Raw genomic sequence first — 24,006 nt, forward strand, 5'->3', positions numbered from 1 at the left:
TTTCCAGCACATCTCCTAAATGCATAAAAGCAACTAACAGATAAATCAATTGGGATATGAAAATAGAAAGCAAGTACAATAGGGCAGCAAAATTTTGGAAACATTTATAAGATATTCAGCCATAAAAGATGAATCCCATTAAGTTTTACACAAGTTTTAACCTAGAGACAGAGTAATAGCCTCCCTCCTATAAATGAACCACAGCTTAAAAAAAACCCTAGAATAATGAAACATAACTTTAAATTCCTACCAGGAAAAAAAAAAAAAAAAAAAAGAAAAGCAGCATTCTATCTGCCCGAGAACAGCATGACTGAAATTACAGGATATTCAAAATACTCATCAAGGAAACAAAACCAGAATGTTTCCCTTCCCCTAAAACATTTAATGAAATGAAGCAACTACAAGAGAAATAAATGCAGCAGATTAATTAATACCATATCCAGTTAGGATTTCTTTCTTCTCATTGATCTTGTATGGGCTTTAATGTTTTCCCACAAACACAGATTTTGAATACAAATATTAGCTCTTATAATTTGATTTAAAAGAGCATATGTATGCTACTGCTATGAAATGCCAATGCTTATAGCAGTTCAAAGGAAAAGTAAAACATCAAGTTTTCATTTTGGGGTGGCAGCAACTGTTGATGATAGGTGATTTTTCTTACTTACAACTTGAAACAAAATTGACAGCTACTTTTAAGCACCTACAAATCAAAGAAGTTATTAAAAAGGCAGCTGCACACTGTAGCTAAAATAAATCTTATTTTAAACATCATGTTGAATCATACTTCCATTGAACACAGACTTTATATAATTATACCACCTGAAAAGTAGTTTTAAGTCTGTTGGTTCAAGTGATCGATTGCGTGTTCAAAATACCCAAAGACATGTAAGAGCTCGAATTAAATCAATCCGTTAAAACTACTTTTTAAACTAAATGCCAAAGTGAAATTAAAAAAGAAAGCAAGACACACAAAACCCAACAAAACAACCAACTCCAATACCTACACAAATGAAAATTACTGTCCAAGCAAAAATGTAAAGACAGTACATTTGTTTATCACATAACTTCTAAACTGTTTGCTTTCATTCACTCTTCTCATTGTCTGCAGGCATCCCAGTAAAATATAAGACAACTTTATAACTCATTTAATTCCTAGTTTGTTTCTTTTATACCTCCTCCATTATAGTTCTGCTATACCTTCTATACCTCCTCCATAACAGTCCAACATAAGTAGTAATATAGTACAGCGATGAGCCCCCTCTTCACAGCAAAACTTTGCTTGAGAAAATTGCTACTTTCATCACTTGTGAAAAGTTCGTATTTCCTAGTGAAAATCCCCTCACGGGCTGGAACCTACTACAGGAGGGAAGTGTTCGTAAACACATACAAATGTTTTCTCTTGTTAACAAAAGTAGTTTGAGGTGAGAAAGAACCAATATGGCTATAAAACACTGAATAGACATGACTTTTTTTTTTCTTTTTAGAGATATCAGGAATAACAAAAAAATGTACAATGCATATAAATACACTGTAAACACCCCCTCTCACACACACATTTAACAAAACATTCTTTTCCTTGACTGCTATCAAAAATCTTGAAGATTAGGGCACTTCATTCCACTCCAGAAACCACTAAACTTCAGCAGGAAGGAAGCACTGCACTCTGCTGGCTGAGAGAAGTAACGTTTAATCTAGAATATCATATAACATCAATAAATCTTAATAATTAAAGTTAGGTATAGACTCCGTGGGATTGTGCCCTATTTTCTACACTAACCCATAAAGAAAACATGGCCCAAAACCATTGACTGATTCTGCTAAGACTAGTGTGCAAAGGAGAATGGATTTTTTTTTCCAATTATTCTGAAATTAGTAGCTATAAATATGTAGTAATTGGAACCATTTTCTCTAATAAGAGCAGCCATCCTGTCCTCTGTTATGGGGAGGGATATATACTTCACAACCATGTACATCTGAACAGTACCAAACCCAGTAACATCATCTAGAGCAAGTTATATATTGGGTCAATTGACCACAGCTTATATTTTGTTTATACATAAATTCATGGAAGCTGTACTGCAGATACATAAATGTGAACAACATCTGTAGATGTTGCCACCACATAATCAAGCTACCATTACAACACATACTGAAAGATTATTAAAGAAGGTCAAAGAATAAAAAAAGAGGGGATGCGTCTTTAAATATTTAAAGTGTTTTCTAGAATTTTTTACTTGCTTAAAATGAAACTAGGTTTGTTATAGTATTGTTAGCTGCATTTTGATAGTGAATTTGTGTCAGACTTACTAGTAGACAAAGCTGTAATAGCAACAGTGTTTTTTTAAATAGTAGTTTAGCAATCATCTCTTAAAAATCAAGAAAAATGAATTGATCTTAAATTTCATAACTTTTAGAAATTACTGTGAACAATGATAGTTATTTAGCTTCAAGTGTCAATTAGATTTTCTTCTCACGACAGCCAAAACTGACAATGACTTCATCCAAAACTGGAGAAGGCTACACATCAAAAAGACAAAAAAAAACAACTAACACTGAAGAAGTTTCTACTATATTGTCTAATTCCATCCATGCACGCTTAGATCCATGTCACGTAAGAACTTTCCTGCAGGACTCTATACTCCTTATCCTTTTAAAAAAGACACAGCAGTTTCCAGAACTGAGAAAAGTTATGTGACGGAGTGAATAATAACTGTAGAATGACAGGGAAAAAAATCCCAGAACTATATAATGAAAAAAGATCACCCACTCCAAAAAAATTTAAACACTATTTAAACAACTTCAAGAATACACAAATAGCTTCATACATCTTGAGTTTAAATTTCTGTCCAAGAATTCTAAAAAGTCAAGTAGTTTTATATATTCTCCAAAAAGGAACTAAAATACTTTCTTATATGTAAGCCCTTATAAAATACTTCATTGATTTTAAAATATAAACCCCCCATATAACATTTTTCTTTAATATTTTTTTTTAGACTGACAAAGTGAGATATCCTTTATATTTCACTTTAAAAGGCAGTTTCCGTGACTCACCTCATGCTGCCCAAGACACTCCCTGTTAAAGAGAGAAAAATCAGAGATTCAGAAAACATGTATTTCTTTAATACAGGACTTAAATCAGTGACTGCCTTTTACACAAAAATAATACATTCTATTTTTAAAAAGTGCAAACTAAGAGAAAATCATATATCTATGCAGCTCAATACTTTCTTTATCAACAGTTGTTTGGATTGCTGTATTTTATGACTGCAGTTCCAACGTGTTTCATGTGCAGATTACTTACAGTTGATTATGCAATTAATAATTTTTGTTTTTAAAAATTACCTGAAATGCTTTCAGATATCTTCTCCTTTGGCTCTACTAATACATCACTTCATATTTTTCAGTTATTTCAGAAAACTATCTAGTCTAACATTTACAATTCAGTCCCTTGCCTACCATTCCTAGGAAATAAAAAATGCACCCTGCTAAGAATTTTGAAGGTATTAATTGGTGACTCATTCAAACACTGATCTCCTAAAATTAAATCAATCTTTATTTTTAAAAGTATGGTTTTATTTTCACCTCTGATTTCACACCTGTCATCTCCTTCCAAAGTATTATTTTGATTTCTCTACTGAAACCGTATAAAGGAGAGTAATGAAAACATTAATACTCTAGCTAAAATACCTGTAAACCAGTTCCTAAGAATTTCTAGAAAAGTATTTAAAAAAAAAAAAGCATCTCTGATAACTTCTCTAACACAGAGCAACTACCAATAGCTGAAGATGCTCTTTAGGACAGCAAGATATTAAAAAGAGCAATCAGTCTTTCACCTGGTATAATACGGAGCAGATAGAGCACAGGAGCCTGCTCTTTGCTCTACACAGCTCAATTCTCTTGTATCCAAGACAAACTTCCAGCTAATTTGGCTTCTAGGATCTCTGCATTCCATTGTAGCATGCTTCTGTACCACTGCAAGGGGAAACTGCTCAACCAGCCCAACTGTAGCTACTAAATCGGTGGATAAGAGACTCCCCATAGCAACCCTGCATTCATGTTGAGATGTAATGGTGTCAGACTAACTACTAGATGCATGAAAAACTAGCAGGACCACTGGGCTCAAAGGGTAGTGGCTAGTTGTTTGTATCCTACTTGGACACCAGGTACAGGTGGAATTCTTCAGCCTGGGACCTATCTTGTTTAATTATTTTTTTTCCCCAATAACTTGGAAGTGACAAAATGCACCAATTTTGCAGATAATGCTCAAGGATGATACAGTTCTGAGGGCAAGGGGTGCCATTCAGAAGGATCTAGACAGACTGGACGGATGGGCTGAGAGGAAATTCGTGAAATGCAGAGACAAAGAAAGTCCTGCATCTGGGACTGACTAAACCTCCACAACGCTACAGCCTGGAGACACACTAACAGTCTGTCAGAATTAAGGGGAAGTTACCAAGAAGTTGAAGCCAGGCTCCTTACCGAGGCTCTTAGCAGGAATGCAAGAGAGAACAATGACACTCTTAAACAAGAAAGACCCCCCACAGTGGAGGAAAAAATTTCAACACCAACACCATCCCCCATCCGCTCCCCCCCCCAAAAAAAAAAAAAAAAGAGCAGTAAGAGTGTAAGTGTAATCGAGCACTGAAAGAGGTTGTCCAGAGAGGCTGCAGAATCAACATACTAGGGGGTTTTCAAAGTCCAGCTGGACAAAGCTCAGGGGTCCATACTGGGACCAGCACTATTTAACATCTTTGTTGGTAATATGGATAGTGGGGTTGAGTGCACCCTCAGCAAGTTTGCCAATGACACCAAGCTGTGTGGTGCAGTTAACACGCTGGAGGGAATGGATGCCATCCGGAAGGACCTTGACAGGTTTGAGAGATGGGCCTGTGGAAACCTCATGAAGTTCAACAAGACCAAGTGGAAGGTCCTGCACATGGGCCAGGGCAATCCCAAGCACAAATACAGGCTGGGCAGAGAATGAACTGAGAGCAGCGCTGAGGAGAAAGCCTTGGGGGTGCTGGTGGATGAAAAGCTCAACGTGGCCTGGCAACAGGTGCTTGTAACCCATAAAGCCAACCATATCCTGGGCTGCATCAAAAGAAGTGTGACTAGGAGGAGGTCAAGGGAAGTGATTCTCCCTCTTTGCTGCACTCTAGTGAGAACCAACCTGGAGTACTTTGTTCAGTTCTAGGGTGCCCACCATAACGACACGGACCTGCTACAGACCAGAGGAGGGCCATGAAAATGACCAGACAGCTGGAGCACCTCTCCTATGAAGACAGGCTGAGTGAGTTGGGGTTGTTCAGCCTGGAGAAGAGAAGGCTCCAGGGAGACCTTACAGGCTTTTCGATATTTAAAGAGGGCTTATAAGAAAGATGTGGACAGACTTTAGTAGGGCCTGTAGTGATAGGACAAGGGGCAATGACTTTAAACTAAGAGGACAGATTTGCATTAGATATTAGAAGAAATTCTTTACTATGCAGGTGGTGAGACACTGGAACAGGTTGCCCAGAGCAGCTGTGGATGCCCCATCCCTGGCAGTGTTCAAGGCCAGGCTGGATGGGGCTTTGAGCAGCCTGGTCTAGTGGAAGGTGTCCCTGCCCATGGCAGGGGGGTTGGAACTACATGATCTTTAAGATACCTTCTGACCCAAACCATTCTACAATTCTATGAAATTGATCCAAAATCAGTGTTGATCTGCTTTTAGCAGGAGGCTGGACTAGATGACCCCACCCCAAGGTACCTTCCAGCCTCAATGTTTCTGTGAAATTAATAGAGTAAATTTTTCAGAATCTCCCTTTTAACTCTACAGAAACAGACACTGAATACATTCCATTCCAAATCTCTCACCGTGCATGTTCTGAGATACCAAATTATTAGAAAAAGTGTCAAAAAGTATTGCAAAACCTTAGTGGTGAAGGATGGAATCCCCAGTAACATCCATCCATCCAGAACAGGATTATTTACACCACTCTCCATTATTGTATTTGTTCAAAAGTCTCTGTTCTAGCAATGATTCTAAAAGCCCTGCTAATGATCTAAGAAGGTATCATATATTTGCTTTGTAGCAAGACATTACTTTATACCTATGATTTTGTTTATTATTATTATTTTGTTGATTCAGGAAATTTCTCTCATTGCTTTCAGTAAAAAAAAAAAAAAAAGTAAAAAAAGTTACAGTTGCAAAGATCAATCAAGAACGTTAGGATATTCCAGAATTAATGGGATGTGATGCTAGTAGAACCACAATTGCTCCAAGAACTATGAAGTGTAACAATGCTTCCTCTAGTTAAAAATTAAATATTAATATTAAAATAAAATAGCATTAATATAGAATATTAAATTAACAACTTTTCTGTATGGTTTCCTTCTCACTTTGCACACTTACATCCTCTGGGGAGGAGTCTTCAGACTAAAACAGGTGATTTTTAGGTTGGAATTCAGAGGAACTAGGAGATGTGCCTTACATAATGCATGATGTTACACAATGACCTCTGCTGAATATCTATATGAGACAGTTTCTACAGGCATCTACCCAAATACTGAAAACAGACTGTTCATAACATTTTTCACCTTTTGGGAGTCCAACTTTGAGCCCAAGTATCAGAAATACTGAGCAGTCACAGTTTTGAACAAAAAGTACAACCTATCATAGCTTGACAAATTAAATTCTAAACATATCTATGTAGGCAGTTAAACAGATATTTTTGACCATCTTCCTCCATCTACTTCTCACTTCATAAAATGAGGACACAATATTCCCTTGTTAAGGAGAGATGTTTAAAAAACACATAGGCAGTAATGCCTGTGAAGTATGCAGCGTTTAAAATGGTAAGAGACTACAACACAAAAACAGACCAAACCCCCCAGTATTTCCTTTTTCAGATAAATGTTTCATTCCGAGTCCTTATTCCACAATGTAAACAGAAGTTCTAGCAAATTGAAGAAGAATGGTGAAAAACGTTCACTACCATATCTTCCCTTATTATCCTCAGCATTATCACAGAAAGAGTTTGATATGGCTCTACTCAGAGCAGAACCTTCTGGACAAGTTAAAAATAGAAAGGAGACAAGCAGATGGGATAAAGTGCATCCACCTGCCATTCATTAGCACACAATAACTGAACAACTGAGAAACAAAACAGCAATTCATTATGCAGAAAATTATGATCCCATAAACCAAACAAGACAGAAACTGGGTGGAAAAGCTGTTTGTCACTGAAGACTATCAGATTACAGTGGCTGTCTGCAATTTTCATGTTTTTTCTCTTAAGGCAGCACTGCACACAACATTTATTAGAAACAACCAATGTTTACTAACGCTATCAGTCCTTTCATACCGTGAGCACACACTACAGAAATGCCTATTACACAAGCACCACTGCTCCTAGTTTTGCAAGAAAAGTGTTCACACAGGCTCTCTTCATCTGAAGAGGAAAATATGGTTATTTTCATGTCCACTCTACAACAATACAAAAAGAAAAAATTTCTTTTTATGCCAAAATTTTCTTTTATAAGTTTCATTTTTTAATACTTACACTGGTATAGGAACCTCACAGGGAGGGCATGGTAGTGCTGTTTGAATAAAAGCTGGCTCAAGTGGCTGTTCCCAGGGTCCTGCAGACTGGTGCTGAGAGCAAAAGACAACACCGGCTGAATACAGAACACAAATGGAACCATCTGCTTGACAATAAACAAACATATCACCTAAACCTATCTCCACTCTAACAAATCCACTTTCTAGTAACTAACGTTTTACTAATGGAAATCTCAACACCTCCTACACACAAAAAAAATTACAGTTTCATGCTTAGCCTGGTTAGGGGTAAGAAAATTCAATTACTAAACAAGTTCAATTATCATCAAGCAGTGCATGCATCTGTCATGTTTCAAGGTGCCAAACAATTTCTCACTTCTAACTTGTGCAAATTTTAATGGTTTAGTAAATATCAGTTACAATTTTTTTTGCTATGTTTAAGGTAATTGCTTACATCTGAAATTAAACATTTGTAATACAACTAACAAAAATCTTACAATTTCTTGAGTAAGTATAACAGCTGAAAACTGCACATTTAATTATATATACTACAAAATTAATTAGATCACAACAAAACCTAGAACTACTTAGGTTTTGGTTACGCAGTACATACACCTCTGTGCTTGATTATTTATTTATTTACTCTGAACCCCAAGAGCCTCCAAAATAAAATCAAGGTCAAAAACCTGTTGCTCATTCTTCAAAACATAACACACCATTTTCCACTATTTACTTACTAAGCCAGCTTGCTTCACAAGTGCTTCATCGTGGCAGGAAACAGGGCACAAATGACCACATGTTAATGTTTTCTGGCAGGACTGACGACACGGAGGACACCGACCAAAGTGGCAATAGTGTTTCTCCTGGGTAGAGTGGTGACAGGTAGGTGGTCGACTGAAGTAAAATCCAAGAATGAATCAATATGACAGCAAGAAATATGACGTTACAGTCACTGAACAATTATGCTCAATACACAAAGAATGGAGATGAACAAGTGTGGTTTTTGTTTTTTTTTTTTAGAATGAGTTTACTTCTCACTTTCAGCAGTGGTTAATATTACAGTAAAATTATACAGGAGTTCTAAATTAAATTAAAATCTAAGTTGGGTCACATACTCCAACAGCTATTTCAATCCTAATTCTACTCTGCGTTAAGTAATCTTACTACACCCCAGTAGAAAATATTCTTTTTCCTTTTGCTAGTCAAGTTTTCTAGGTCAACTGCCTCATGGACATACTTTAAAATGTACCAGAGATGACTCGAAGAAATGAGTGGGACTGCAGAATTAGAAATGCTCAGTGGGACAGAACCTTCCCCTTGACAGCAGCAAGTTGCTCATGAAACCACAGCACTAGAGGTGTCTGACAGGAAGATTATTGCTAACCGCCATCTGTATAGTCAAGAATATAGACGACTGACAAGTAATATCTGTAATCATATTAAAGGAATAATTTTTGCCTTTTAAGGTTGTATTTTACTACTTTCTTTAAGGACACTTATAACTCCACTGAAGAACTGGAAACACACACACCTTCTATACTGACCTGCACAGCTGTTTGCACTTCGGAGGTTTGATAGTGCGTTCTCTGCCACAGGGCACTTTAATGACAGTTTTTCCACAATTGCATTTCACATCTACAGTCTCTGGACATGGATTACAACTACCTAAAAATACATATAATAGCAACATGATAATGTGAATAAGCTACTAATTATAAAAAATGGTAACAAATATAACTGAATATGCACATGGCATAATTGTCCTATTTTGTTTGATCTAAATAACATATGGCTGTTATTTTTTTATTTCTGCTTAGTTTCAAATCCCTCCTGAGTAAGAGAATTTCACCATTCTTAAGGAATAGTAATAACAATCTTGATTATTCTACAGTTGTTAAATGGTATCAAGTTAGAAACAATCCCTCTCATTTTCAAAAGAAGTCAGCATTATTAAAGCCCAGACATTTAGATCACACAACACTTAAATACTTGCTACTTATATTTCAGTCTTACATACATATGAAGAACATGTCATCTTTCATCTATATTCAAAAGATAAAAAGACACATTGAAAAACTGGTATGATAGTTTTCCAGACTTTGTACAATATTGAAGAAATGTTCAGCCTATGTACAATGCTTTTTCCAAAAGATCCTCAAGCTACTTATGCTACTAACCTGATATATTTCAAAAAGATTTGTAAAATATCTGTGTTTTAATTTATGAAGATACAGTGTGGGAGAGCTATAAAGTGCCAACTGCTAAGTTTTATTATTGAGTAATTAAGAGTGAGAATATAAATTTTCTGAAAAGAGCAAATTTAGACATGGGATTCTGACTTACTAATGTTGCATTGTGAAACTTTCAAGAAAGCAGTACTTCAAAGGTATTATCAACAGAAAAACTTTTTAAACAATTCTGATTTGTTAGCAGGATCTGAGAAGAAACACTTCAAGAAGCAGATCTCTCAATGACAAAAGGCTGCTGAAGTAAAAAGGATAGAAGTATACAATCTTTATATGAAAAATTAAATTTCAATGTGTAATCAGCACACACAAACAACTACTTTTACAAAACAAACTAAAGGTCTAAAGCTATGCTGCCCAACATATTGTTCTCAAATCAAGTGTTATAATTTACTACAGCAGGAAACAAAACACTTCTGATCCCTGGCAGCACGCATGCTTGAGAAAAAAAGATATATAAAAATCAAACCACAGACAGAATAGATTAAGTCACCTTTTTTCAAGGACCCCTGCTAAAGGCCAAGTGCTTATTATCAGCAACATCTAATAATTCTGAGATCAGGTACCTTTTTTAAAGGACCTGATCTGGCAAGCTATTTTCTAGGAAGCATACTATTTCCCCTAAAATCAGTGGTCACTGAGATCTGACAGCTCATTGCAAAATTGACCTGACCTGGTATTACACAAATAAAGACAAAATAATTAATCCTAACTTTCAGCAGCTGTTAAAATATTGGTGTAAAGGAAAAACACAGTAATATAAATATTTTGAAATAAAAATCATTGCCTTTATCAAGAATATTTTCAAACATTCTGATGAGATATTACAAATTGTACTAGATTGTAATTTTTTAAAGCACACAGTTATTTTCTTTTCTAAATTTATCATCTGATACCACAGTTATTAGCTTCACTAGATGCAACTTTTGGCAAGAGCTAACACTTAAATATTGACAAATGTACTGTTTCAATAAATTACGCACTTTAAAGTATATATATTTGATATTTACATTTTCAAAGTTCATTCTTGTTTTCTTATAGGCACCGCTTTATTGTTTTTATACTGCTGTTAGTTATCAGAAATCATTGGCAATTTTAGCCAGGCTGTAAGATGCAAGCAGTATCAAATACAAACAGCTATTCAATGTAAAAGTTTATCCTAGAATGCAATATTAGCTCCTTCATTTTCTAACCAAAATTTTATGCTACAATTTAGTTATCAACCAGACTGCTGCAGACAAACTATGTTACCAGTTTTCCTCTGACAGTACAAAAAAAAATATTTATGTATTTCCAGGATTTGTCAGATGTGAGGATGGAAGAATAAAGGAAGAGAAAGAAGTGGCACAGTTAACAGAGAAAACCCAAACCACTAGTTTGTGGTGACAGATTTAATAGGTAAACTGGGACAACCACCACATTTACCTGTCCTATCTTCTTAGGAATCACTGCCTCAAAAGCAAGATCGGCTGAACAAGTTGCTAATTATTTCCTGAGCTGTTGCGATTTAAAGTCCGGAACACTAAGGGAAATTACATAGGCTACTCAGTTGCTGTTTCAGCAGGGCAGCAGCTTCTGCAGGGAAAATTGCTGAGAGAAAGCCACTTTTTCAGTCATTCCAGTTAAATCCCCTACCAAGTGTATGTCAAAGCAAATGGCCAGGATAAAAGCTGCCAGGTAATTTTGGTTAAAAAGATGCTGAAAACAGCCAAAGTCACAGGATGCAGAAGTAAACTTTTTTTTTAGCCTTCATATATTCAGTAACAAGTTCTTATATTCTCTTTTACCGGTATCTTTACTGTAAAAAATACACATTATCAACTTGTTCGGGTTTTGTTTTTTATTTTAAGACCACTTGTATCACATGTTGCATTCCAGGATTTTTTAAAAAATCCAGACTCAATCAGTACAGTCATTTCTACATGTAGCTGGACTTTGTTATGGATATTCAATGAACAGAATTACTTGGGAAAAAAAGTCAAGGCATAGATTTTGAATTAAGCAGCTGGAAAGGAGACAGAGCATTTTCAGAGGAACACTGCTAAGCAAAATTACCAGGTAAAAACTCAGGTTTCATTATGCAAGTCCTTAAGCTCTAACCACCACTAAAAATCCTTCAAACACACTGCCCCCACAAAAAGCCCACATGCAACAAGGGAGAGAATCCATTAAGGACTACAGAGTCATACAAGCATGAAGTTTGGCAAAAACAAACAATATTACATCACTACAGGGATCCTTCACCAGTTCTTACCTCTATGGCAGCCTGAAGGACATTTGTGATTTCTGCAGCCTAGAGTCCGCCCACAGACTTGATCACAAGGTGGACAGTTTCCAGAACAGCACTATTAAAAAAAACAAACCCTCCATAGCTGAAAACTTAAGACATTCCTGGTATAAATTTGCCCTCTCCCACTACCTCTTTTTTTCATGCAATTTAGTAAAATCTCCTCAAATTCATGCCAAATATAGAAAGGAGGCCATCTGTAAAGTTGTTTTAAAAACTTCACATTATAAAACAACAAGAAAGTACACATTTGAAAACACCACTTCAACACACCAAAAAGGCAGAGGGCTTCCGAGGAACATTTTAAAGGTTCAAATTCTTATAGTATTTTAGTCCAAAGTAATTTCAGAAGATTACACATAGGATAGCTAACAGTTTGCCCCATTACTCTGCGATTTCCTCCACTTTTATACTGTATCATCCCTGGCACAAGAATGTTGCTACCTTTTTTTATATTTTTTAAACACCTTTTACCTTTGTAGTAAAGGTCAGATAACTTTAGAATCAGTTATCTGCTTTCTGTTCTTATATAAAGTAGTAATGTGGAAGAAGCAGAACACATCACAACACTACCACATTGGTGGATGCCAGGTCACAAGGGAACCCCATCCTTTCTCTTAACTTGAGAGGTACCCTCCTTCCAAACTGCATAAGGAAGGATGACAATCAGAAAGAGAAACCTGGAATTTTTTAGCATAAATTAAAAACGTCAAGATTGCATTTACTTGTTTTGTCACCTGTTCACACAAATTAAATTCACTGCAGTAATAACAATAATACTCAAAAATACCTAAGAATAAATCTGCATTTTTTTCATGTCTCTGTGGTAAGAAGTCCAACTTTCGTATGTCTTAATTCACATATGGCAGGCAACTTTCAGGCCTTCTTGAATCACTAAACTGAAAAGACAGGCCTGAGCTATCAGTCATTCCTTTGACTTCAAATGAGAACCGAAACAAAATTCAAATTCTCAATTGTCAGACCATTGCTGCTCGCAGTGATGCATATCAGAAGGTGGCTGGAGTGCTGCACTGTCAAAAATAAGGGTATGTCCCTTACAAAGTTATGAGAGATTCCCAGCTCTTCCTACAAAGTAGAGAAAGAAATCAATTTAACTACTTCAGAATGCATAAAGCATCAGTAACTACCCAAGTATCTGAAAGCAAAACTGCCTTCTGGAACTGGAAAGTTGTCAAAATCCTCTCCCAGTTTTTAAGGCCACTGAGTTTTTCTTGGCGACATGCTGTTCAGAGAATTCTGGTACCTTGCAAACTAATTTGCATGACACTGAAGAAAACCCCTTGTTCCATACAATAACATGAGGTTGAACAACTCATCGATGTGATATATATAACATTTTTTTGAATTTAGATATCTGAACAATACATTTGAGGAGAATCATCTCTGGACGCTTACCTTTCTCCTACATTGGTGCTTTTGGCAATCACGAATTTTAGTACACTTTGTTTCACATAGATATGGCTTATGACATGGCATGCGTTTAGTGTGCTTTCCACAGCGACACTGTTTTTCAACTTCCTGGGCAGCAAGATAGGGAAAAAAACAAGGTATTTTTAATACAAGAAAAAAATAAAAGAAAATGTTCTGCTACTAGCTGTAAAGAAAAATTCATGGCAGAGTAGCATTACAATGCTCTATCACAACAGGAACGTATCACATGCTCTGAGCAGTAACTACTTGGGGATCTTGTGTCAGTGTTGCAAACACTGCTCTACACGGCATCTCACTGTAACCTTGGTCTCACCAAGAGGGGAGCCACTTCCAGAGAACCACTCAAGCGTGTAGTGCAAGATGTCAAGCATAAACACAAAACAAATTCATACAAAAAAAGTACATTCCTTGCATAGTAAACTAGATTTACCCATTGTGTATATAGATAACTCAAGAAGTAGGTGAGCAGGTTCATCTGATCTTCATCCCAGCTGTCATGTGCTACCTACTTTCACCACAGACTTTGTAGCCAAAGCTGGTTCAGGAAGAGACAATTCGAGAGCAGGCAGCAGCCGCTTTATAGGCCAGACCACAGAAGCACCATAGATATTTAGAGCAGAGCAAAACAGTATTTTCTTACTAACAAGGAAATAATGTTATGTTACAGCATCTTCCATTTCACTAATGAATAAACAGCTAGAAGAGCTGGGGAAAAACTTAACTATCTTTTAGGGTATAATTAATTAAAAAAAAAACCAACCCAAAACAGTAAAACCCTCATCAATGTCTCAATTCAGAAAAATAATGCTCAACTATTAATTCAGAATTTTGCTGAGGTGGGAGAGGAGTAGAGGAAAAAACACTGCTTCGTTTTTAATAAACAAAGTAACAGATTTTGTGATAGGTATGACTTCATTTTCCTTAGGAGACTTGCACTGTTCCAGGCATACAGTGTTTAAAACCCTAACAAAATGTGAACCTGCTACAGTAATACTAACCTGCCTACATATTTCACAGGGACCTCGGTGACAGCGCTGTGAACATTTATGGATGCCACATTCCAGAACTTTGTCACAACTATCACCACAGGTGGGCACATCTTCTGTACAAGGCAACGTGAACTCTAGATGAAGAGAGAGTACAAGCAAACATTTAGGAAAAAAGCCAAAATTTTTAGAAAAGAAAAGCACTATGTATTACAAGTTCAAGTGCCGATTCTCTCTTGTTCTTTTTAAAAGCTTCTCTAGAATTACTCAATTATTCACATCACCAATTAACCCCCTGGTACTAATTAAATGTTTGAAACAATTAAGCCATAAAGTTAGTATAAGCTGTCACAGTTCACTGCTTGTAAGAACTTTTCCTGGACTCCGCCCTGCAGAATTAACCTAAACTACTGACTGTCAAAGACTGGATGACTTTTTTTTTTTCTTCCCATGTTATCATATTTAACAACAACAACAAAAAAAGTCAGCTTACTGGATTTTTCACACGGACAAGACCTTTTCCCAGAACGAGGACAGTCTCCACAGGGACCAGCATGACAAACTTTTTCACATGTGTGATTACCACAAGGCAAACACTTCCCACACACCTGGAAAACTCAGAGAAACCAAGTGAATGCAATGTGACAGAACTACATACCAAGACAAAGCAACCCAAGGGGAACAACTAGGAGAGAGAGACATCTGGATGGCATTTAACTTTTTCTGAATTTGTTAACAAATCTTATATTTGCTGGGTTCACCAAATAAAACTGATCACTCCTGCAGTAATCTGGAAGGATTGGAAGACCACTGTATACTGAGGAGTTAGTGGTTCATGTAACAGTAACATGAGTAGTTTCAGGCTTGTGATGTGCTGCAAATACAGCTCAGCCTTCAGGCCTGTGTTGTGCTGCAGATGTCCCTTGGTCACAGGATAAATTTACGGTTGCAGAAGAAATTGCAGGCAGCAGCCTCTTAGGACCAGTGATTACAACACCTGCATGTCCTTGCCTTTATCTAAAAGTGCAGTAATAAGTTCTCACTTCAACATACTTTCTGTTTGACAGTAAAATGATGAACAGTTTCTTTCCTGCCACAACATCCTACAATAGCTTCAATGACCGAAATGGGGTAACCATTTCTACAGGTGGGGTCTGCACTGCATGCTGCACATAGATCAGAGGCTCATTCAGTACTGCACAGCTTAGGGTTCCTAGCATCTAAAAGGACATGCTATTATTTATATTATACTCCCTTTCTCTATAGTGTTAGTTGAAATAAATCACATTTTAATTGACACTTTACAAAGACTGGGTGCCTTTCTTACTGGGATTGTAATGATCAAGTATGTCCTGGTGCAACTCCCCCTACCACTGAATTTTTGTAACTATTTTTACTTCTTACAGTCTGTCAATCCATAGCCTTGGTCCTAAGAATGAGCTGCAAGTATATTTCAAAGAATGAATCATAAAGCCTTCATTCTGTCACAGTCACTAGAAGTAAATAAGCATGAAACTATCTACTAAGCTGTGTTTTCATGGTTATTTTTGAAGACAGCAGCTGAAATTGCAACAAGTACAAGAAAACAGGTCAAATTCACTGCTAGCTTAATGCTAGCACAATTCCAGAACAGTGACATTTTAACTGTCAGAAATGAACTAGGCCACCAAGTAGATCCATTCTCAAACACTGCTGCTTACATTTTTGACTGCACTTTCAAAACCTAAAAAATACCTGATCACACTGCCACTGAGGACTTGCACAAAGTCTTTCTGCTGTCTGTCTTCCACAGATGCACCGTTGTTTACTGACTCGTGGACAAGGCTGACAATCTCCTGAATGTAATTGCAAAGTGACATTGAGAGTAGGAATCGCAAAAAGAACGATATATGTTAACAATAACAATGGAAACTACTACTTCTCTGAATTTAAGAAGACAGGTCTACCTGCATGACAGGAATTCTCACAAGTGTGTTGTCCACACAGCAATGTTCGTCCACATGGCAGGCGACATGACCACTCCTTGGCACTGCACCTTCGGGGCACCGGTTTAGCTTTCTTACAGTGACAGGTTATTGTGACCATCTTTGGGCAAGGTGGACAGGGTCCTAAGGACAGGAAAAAAGAATACCTCACTAATGGCCATTCCGCAAGTGCAGCCTTGGCTACATCTCCTTTACTCTGAGAACTTTATTTAAAGTTAGCAGCTTTTAAGTAAAACTGTGCAGCATCTATATAAATACAGGTCACACAACCAAGAGATGCAGTGGATTTACCTGGATGACAAAGCAGCAAACATTTATGACCACAAGATGGTTTGAATTCCCTCTCACATATCTGACCACAGGAGTGAGGTACCAGCCATGGGTCCAGTGTTGGATTCTCCACTTTTCCACAGTAACAGTAATACCTACTAGGAGTTTCAGACCGTTTGTATTCAAACCTACATTTTGGACTATAACAAGGGAAAAAAGGAGTGACAAGAAAAGCAATTTTTAAATAATTTTTTTAAAAGAAAAGCAGTTTTTATCATTTCAGTTTCCCAAGACTGTTACCAGGCTACCAACTAACATTTTTACAACCACTGTAACCAATAACAACATAAATAAATTTGTAATATACAATAAAGGTCTTGCTATATGTCAGATTTTACAATATATTCATTAGTATGTATAAGGAATTGTGCCATCACTGCAATCTTTTTTTCTATAAGAATATACACCCAAAAAAATCAGTATAGCAAACATACAGAACAATTTTTATGTCAAGTAATACCAAAGGAATGCATGCAACAGTTAACCTAATTAAACTGAACCAATCAAAATAAGATTAAATAACAGGTTTTTACCAGTAGCAGTTTAAAAGCTATGTAAAACAAGACTTACCAATGTTATTAAAACTATGCATAATAATTACAATTTTAGCTGAAAGATTTTAGATTCTATCAGTTCAGCATCTTAGATACTATGAGACGCACACGTTTATTATCCTTGACAGTGGCAGATATTAAAAAAATACATTATTCCTAAAGGTAGATAGGTACCAAAGTTCTGGAACTTCTTGGTCCCACAAACCTTAAAGGCTTTCAGATACAAGTCATGGATGAGGGAGGCAACATGAGGAATGAGAAACAAAGCAATTCCTATTTCTGGCTACACTGGGAAAAGGCAACAGTCAAGGAGCTCCTTCTCAGAGAAGAGAGGCTCTGAAAGACCTACGTACTCGTTTTTATCAAATAAAATGTCAATTTCCCCCTATATAATACATTACAGGCCATAAACCATTCCTCTGTAGTGACTGCACAGTTTTATCATGTGCTTAAATGTTAAATGAAATACCATTCACCCTTAAAGTTTTTTCATTATAAGCATTATGCTTAAAGACAAAACTAGTTTGTAATAGAATAGGCATTATCAACTTGAGACACTGCCTGTCAACAATTATTTGCTCTATATATATTTAAAAAAAATAATAAAATCTTATTTCCTAAGCAAACATGGTCTCTGAGATCCCACATTAATAGAGCTTTTGAATCCACCTCGCACTTTCAACCAAATTTGACAGAGAACTGTCTCATAGATATTACTACAAGTTTCCACACAAAAGTAGGTGGGCAAATAAACCATAGAACAAACATGCACTGAGAAACCTTGACCGAACTTTCAGACACAAACCTACTGAAAAAGCAAGCTTCATTATTCATGCAGCTACAATATCACTTTCTTCTTTATACAACCTCATGCAAATCCGCAAGAGTGGCTTTAATGCTTGAGCTATAGAGACTTAAAAAGAGAAATACTAAATCCCTAAACCTTGCTATTTCAGGACTTTCTTTTCATTTATTTCACAGTGCCAATTTTAAATGACAAATATTTTAACGCCTTTTTAATTAAAGAAAATTAAAGAAATATATATTAAAAGCTGAGACACACAATAGGTAAGTTACCTTCCCAAAGGTTAAAACAAATTTGATGCAGCACATTTTTAATATCACTGTGAAATATTCCTGAATCATGTTAATGAAAACTTAAAAATAATTCAAAAAAGCAATAGAAAAGTCAGTCTTCTAAACTTTTTTTTTTTTGGTGTGCACATCGTTTACATGTATCATTTCTTTCTAAACTCGAGTTCATGTATGTCTCACAATAAAAGTATCTTTGTCAATGTACCATGAAGAGCTCACCATGGCCAGGGATAATCTTTCTTCCCAAAATCATCATCTGTCAAAGGAGAAGACACAAGGAAAAGGCTGTCCTTGGCCCACTTCTGGATGCACACTAGGTGAAATATACAAAAGCATCCACGACAGCTCCAGACCTAAAAGCAGACATAAGTGCCAATTGCTTTATATTAGGTTTCTGTTTCCATTGATAAACATCTGTAATACCTAAAGAAACACGTTTTCTATTTTTCAATTTTAAAAAGGGTTTCCAAAGATAGAACCTATTGTTAGATTAATATAGGTAGTTCTACTGTTACAGACTGATCCCATAATCTTTTTTCCTGCTCCTGTGGGAAGTTTTTGCCAAGGCTTATGGAGCCCAAAATACTCATATAATCATAGAAATGTTGATTTAAACAGACTGTTGGAGTTCATGTAGCACAAGCTTGTGCCCAAAGTAGGACTATTGCCAACTTAGCTTAGTTCAGTCACAGCTTTGCCTAGGAAAGTTGGAAAATCCTGAAGGACGGGGACTCCACAACCATCCTGGGCAACCTACTCCAAGTGTCATACTACCTTCCTAGTACCAGTTTGCACCTTGCAAGCCCCAGTTTGTGCCATTGCCCCCCTATTACACAACCTGTCATCACAAAGATTACTTTGGCTTTAGCTATCTTCACAACTCCAATTAGACAAGAGGCTGCAATCTTACTCCTTAGCCTCCTCTCTGCCAGACTAAACAAGCCCAGCTCTCCCTGCACCTCTCTCCCTGTCCCATGCTCCAGGTCTCTAGCCATCTTGGCAGTAGAAGTACTAAAAAGATGTTTCCCCCATTTCAAACTTCAGGATTTACACACAACGCTAGTAAGAAAAATACTTGATTGTAAGTGTGGCTTTTGACCTAGTGTCTTTTGTTCAAAGAGCAAGAGAGACACAGAACAGAATTAAAAGCAAATGTATTTAAGAGAGCTGGTTTTGCCAGTATCCTGTCTCCAGCACTAAAACTTTATATTCTTGTCCCCAAGTACTTCTGTTTGTCCGTTCTGGGGTGAAATCACAATCCTTTGCTTAGAATATCAGCCTACTGCTGAAAAGCAACTTAAGTAACAGAAATGCAGTTCCATGACTTCGCTACTTTTCATATATTGATGTCTTAAATTGTTGGCTTAGAATGACTACAGCAATTTGGTAAGAGAAAAGCAGCAGAAAATTTAAGTTTTAATTTATTTATGTTTTAATAACTTATGACATTGTTATAAAATTATACTGTGAAAACAAGGAGAATTTTGCCATTAACTTATAGAGGACAAAGTCATTGACGTAAGTTTCTAAAAGTACAGTAACTAACTTCCCAAAACTAAAGCTAAACAGGAGACATTAAGTAAACAAACGGTTGTCTGAAACTTTACAGATTCAATATAACTAACAAACCACTGAGTTATAAAAGATGACTTCCAAGTTGCCAAATAATCTCACTTCTTCTGAGGTGAGATTAACTCTATCAAGAGATAAAGCGCTTTAAAATTAATCCAAGCACATATGTTAAGGCCTGAAAAAAACCAGATTAAATGTTAAGAATTCATGTAAAACATTACATTTCTTTCTAAAAGAAAGTTAATAATTACAGTTTCATTGGATACTTGTAGTCCAGATACACTCAGCATCAGAAGCTGACGATTTTCTGCACTTTTTTTTTCTTTTAGTGTTAAGCATACAGTTGCAAACACGTATTTGATTCAAGTAACCATCACAGAAACAGGGCTGGGTCTGTCAATGTCAAAGGGAAGTTGATAGATAACAATAGAAGCAAAAAAGATTTGTCCTGAAATCTCTCCCACAAAAAATGTACCTATATAAAATAAGACAAACTTCGAAGACATGCCACCCTTCTCTTTCACTTGATCAGCATTTGGAGCTGCTAAGTTTATTTTAGCTTCCCTGCTATAAATCTGACAATAGTACTTCCTAACTTCCAAGTATTTCTTGCTTTGGTGTTCGTGTTTGCCACAACATAGCTTATTGCATACACCATTGCAAGCACGGGCCTTCAAGCACTTCATTTTTTCATCTGCTAGACTCTAAAACTTAAAAATAGCTAATTTACATTATGATAACAAACATATGTAAAAAAATAATATTCTGATTACAAGGTATGTATATATAAGCACTTATTTCTTCAAGTGTTTGAAAAAATCCAAAGATGCCAAATGTTGCATTTAGTACACATCATTTTAAAACTATCAGTCCCAAGAATTACCTTAGTAGTATAACTAAACACAAGTTATTCAGACAGTTATATTTGCTTTATTCTAAAAAACTACTATAAAATACTTACAGCTTGGTTCCTTTTAACTGAAGCAATGCAGATCAGACATGTCATAGCCCCTGACTGAAAAGCTTCATTCATGTACTGTCTTGTACGTTCCAGTTCACTTGCATCTCCATCTTTAATGTATAAAGATTTTTAAAGCAATCAGTAATGTTTGATATGCTATTCTGTACATGTTGAGACTGCTGTAAAAGTTTGGGGTTTTTTTCCTCTGAAGAGAAGCCAGTCATATATTATTACAAAACCACATTATTAAAAGTACTTAAGGCTGTTTCAAAAATACACCACTGACTCTCTATAAAACGGCAAGAAGTATTGCCAGCACACATTCCTGGGAACAAATATTTTTAATACAAGTCAAAATAAAGTGCTTTACCCTCCAAGTATGGAAAAATTCTATCACACAGCCAATATTACAGCACTGTTTATGCTTTCATAGAGAAATAGAAGTCAATAAACAAAAAAAAAATTTACCAGTTTGACTGGTGTAAATGGTAAACGTTTTGGCCAAAATCTTTCCTTGTTTTACTTCAGCATCTTCATCATCATCTTCAGATGAGGAGCTAAACTGGTCTTCAACTAGCTTTTTTGCTGCAGCCTGATTAGCCTTCTTAATTTCATCAAATTTCTTCTGTGAAGATAATTCTATTAAGATAACAGATTAACAATGATTAATACCATAATAGCTAATCATAGCACCACGTTCAGTTCTACATATTTCAGCTGTTCTTTTCTTGCTTGCTGATTTCATGTTTTTAAGGCCAGTACCATTGCTACTTTTTCAACACCACGCAAGAAAACATAAAATTGTATTATTCATAAACTTCAGAGCAGGATTATTATCTGTCAATTACTGCTGACAAATCGAACCAAACATACTAGAATATATGCGTCTATAATGCTACTTTAAAAGAAGGATGCTTTAAATCCCCACACATGCATCGTACACAAACACAACTTTCATAGTATAGGGAAGGAAAAAACCCAACAGAACAGGCAATTCTTGACAAGGTCAATTGTTATAATTTGCTAATGTCCCACAGATACCTCTCCTAACATTTGGTATTTTTTAAGTTATGACTTTTATCGATCTCCGTCCACCCAACAAATCCTTATTGCAATAGTGGCAAGCTTAAAAGTGATAGACTATTTTAATATAAACCTTGTTTTTTTCTAAAGCTGATGCACACTAAATAAAGGAAGATTCTCACATGGGGAAAAAAACCTGTATAGCTTAAAAGAGTTCTTAATAAACCAAAGTGCCTCTAACATAACATACCATGCCAATATAAAGGTCTTCAGCGCATCACAGGTCCTAAGTACCTGCTAGTTTTCCATATGAGACTATTGCACCCAATATATTTGCTGGGGTTCCGTCAAGCTGAGTTTTAGGGCTTTCCTTAAATAACCATGCTGCCACTTAAAAGAGCTCAGTATTTGGCGTTTCTCTACCTGCGAAGTATTTAGTAAATATCAACTTACACTCACAGCAACTCGGTGCATCGGAAAGCCCTTACCTTTCCCAGACCGGGGCATTGTGGCACGCTGGCCAGAACATAACAGCAGTTATGAGATCCTAGCAGGCAGCGCTCCCCTGAACATTTCCAACCGTACTGAAAAACAGCTGCTTCGTCCATTACTTCATGCTTTACTCTTAGAGCAAATCCAGTGCCTCGAAGGGCACAGATTGTGCACCCTGGGGAGGACACAGCCCCTGAGCCCCCAGCAACTTCCCCGAGGACTCCGCGGTTCCTCCAGAAGGTACCAGCCGGCACATGGCGGCACGCCGGCCGGCCACCGCCGGGCTGCGCGGTGAGGAGGGGGCGGCCTCCCCCCGCCCGCCTGCCTTCCCCACGCCGCCGGGGTCAGCCCCGACCCGGGCACCTGTAGGGGCTCCCCACGCCGCGGCTGGGCTCCGGGCCACAGCCGGCTCCTCAGCGCGGGGCCTCGCAGCCCCCGGCCGGGCAGGGGTAGCGCGGAGGACTGGAGACTCACCGTTGGCTCCCTCGCCGCTGGTCTCGCCGGCCGCAACACAGGCAACGCCGCGGGCCCGCGGGGCCGGGGGGCCGGGCAGCCGCCCCAGCGCGAGCGGCGAGCCCATCCCCGGGCCTGGCGCGGCCGCGGCCCCGGCCGCCCTGGCGCCAGGGCGCCTCCATTTCTCCCCGCCAGTGAGCAAAGGACGGCGGAGGAAGGCCGACCCCGCCTCACCCCACCGCCGGCGGCCGCCCCGAGGCGAGCTCTCCTGCCCGGCCCGGCCCGGCCCGGCCCCTCCGTCCGGAAGCGGCGGTGGAGGCGGCGGGGACACCTGCGAGCTCCCCCGGCAGCGCGACTACAGCTCCCAGCACCCCCCGCGCGGCCGGGGCGGAAGTGGCGGCTGGGGGACTCCAGCACCCAGCGTGCATCGGGGCGCACGCGGCAGCCGGGGCTCGCCGTGCCTTGAGGACGGGTGGGCCTGCAAGAGGCAGAAAGGCGTTTGCCTAATACCGAGGCTGTGGTCGCTAATATTTGATGTGTTAATTTCTTTTTGCCTGCCGTTCTGCCTGTCACGAAGTCATTTAGGCTGGAAAAGACCTTTGAGATCATCGGGTCCAACAGCCAACGGAGCGGTGCCCAGCCCCCCACTTGGCGTGTCCCTCAGTGCCGCACCTGCATGTCTCAGGAGTACCCCCCAGGGTCAAGATATTTTTTCTGATATCCCATCTAAACCTCCCATGATACAGCTTAAGGCCAGTTCCTCTTGTCCTGTCACTTGTTACATGGGAGAAGAGGCCAACCCCCACCTTGCTACAACTCCCCCTCAGGGAGCTGAGGAGAGCCACGGGGACACCCCTCGGCCTCCTTTTCTCCTGAGCAAACCTCACAGCCGTTCCTCCAGCGCCAGGCTCTTGCACACGTTTTCTTCACAGCTGCTCCTCGCAATGGGATAGTTAAAAACTGGCCACAAAACGTGTTTCAAAACTTCACTCAAGTACATCCAAAAGCTTCTATGCTGCATGGAAAT

General features: G+C 38.1%; 1 protein-coding gene across 1 annotated transcript in view; it reads right to left on the reverse strand.

The window, feature by feature from the left end:
* Positions 1-23,327, reverse strand: part of NFXL1 (nuclear transcription factor, X-box binding like 1) — a 47,474-nt gene extending 24,147 nt beyond the window's left edge. The window contains exons 1-15 of the mRNA XM_040595072.1: positions 23,001-23,327; positions 21,480-21,650; positions 21,012-21,121; positions 18,698-18,831; positions 16,791-16,969; positions 16,461-16,622; positions 16,249-16,349; positions 15,008-15,122; positions 14,527-14,651; positions 13,493-13,615; positions 12,044-12,134; positions 9,088-9,208; positions 8,281-8,437; positions 7,545-7,636; positions 3,055-3,076 (exon numbers count right to left, since the gene is read on the reverse strand). Coding sequence (XP_040451006.1) covers positions 3,055-3,076; positions 7,545-7,636; positions 8,281-8,437; positions 9,088-9,208; positions 12,044-12,134; positions 13,493-13,615; positions 14,527-14,651; positions 15,008-15,122; positions 16,249-16,349; positions 16,461-16,622; positions 16,791-16,969; positions 18,698-18,831; positions 21,012-21,121; positions 21,480-21,650; positions 23,001-23,106 — 1,809 coding nt within the window. The 5' untranslated portion in view covers positions 23,107-23,327. The remainder of the gene's footprint in view (positions 1-3,054; positions 3,077-7,544; positions 7,637-8,280; positions 8,438-9,087; positions 9,209-12,043; positions 12,135-13,492; positions 13,616-14,526; positions 14,652-15,007; positions 15,123-16,248; positions 16,350-16,460; positions 16,623-16,790; positions 16,970-18,697; positions 18,832-21,011; positions 21,122-21,479; positions 21,651-23,000) is intronic.
* Positions 23,328-24,006: the final 679 nt, after the last annotated feature.

The sequence above is a fragment of the Falco naumanni genome, chromosome 1, assembly GCF_017639655.2.
Source record: "Falco naumanni isolate bFalNau1 chromosome 1, bFalNau1.pat, whole genome shotgun sequence".
In the NCBI taxonomy this organism is placed as follows: Eukaryota; Metazoa; Chordata; class Aves; order Falconiformes; family Falconidae; genus Falco; species Falco naumanni.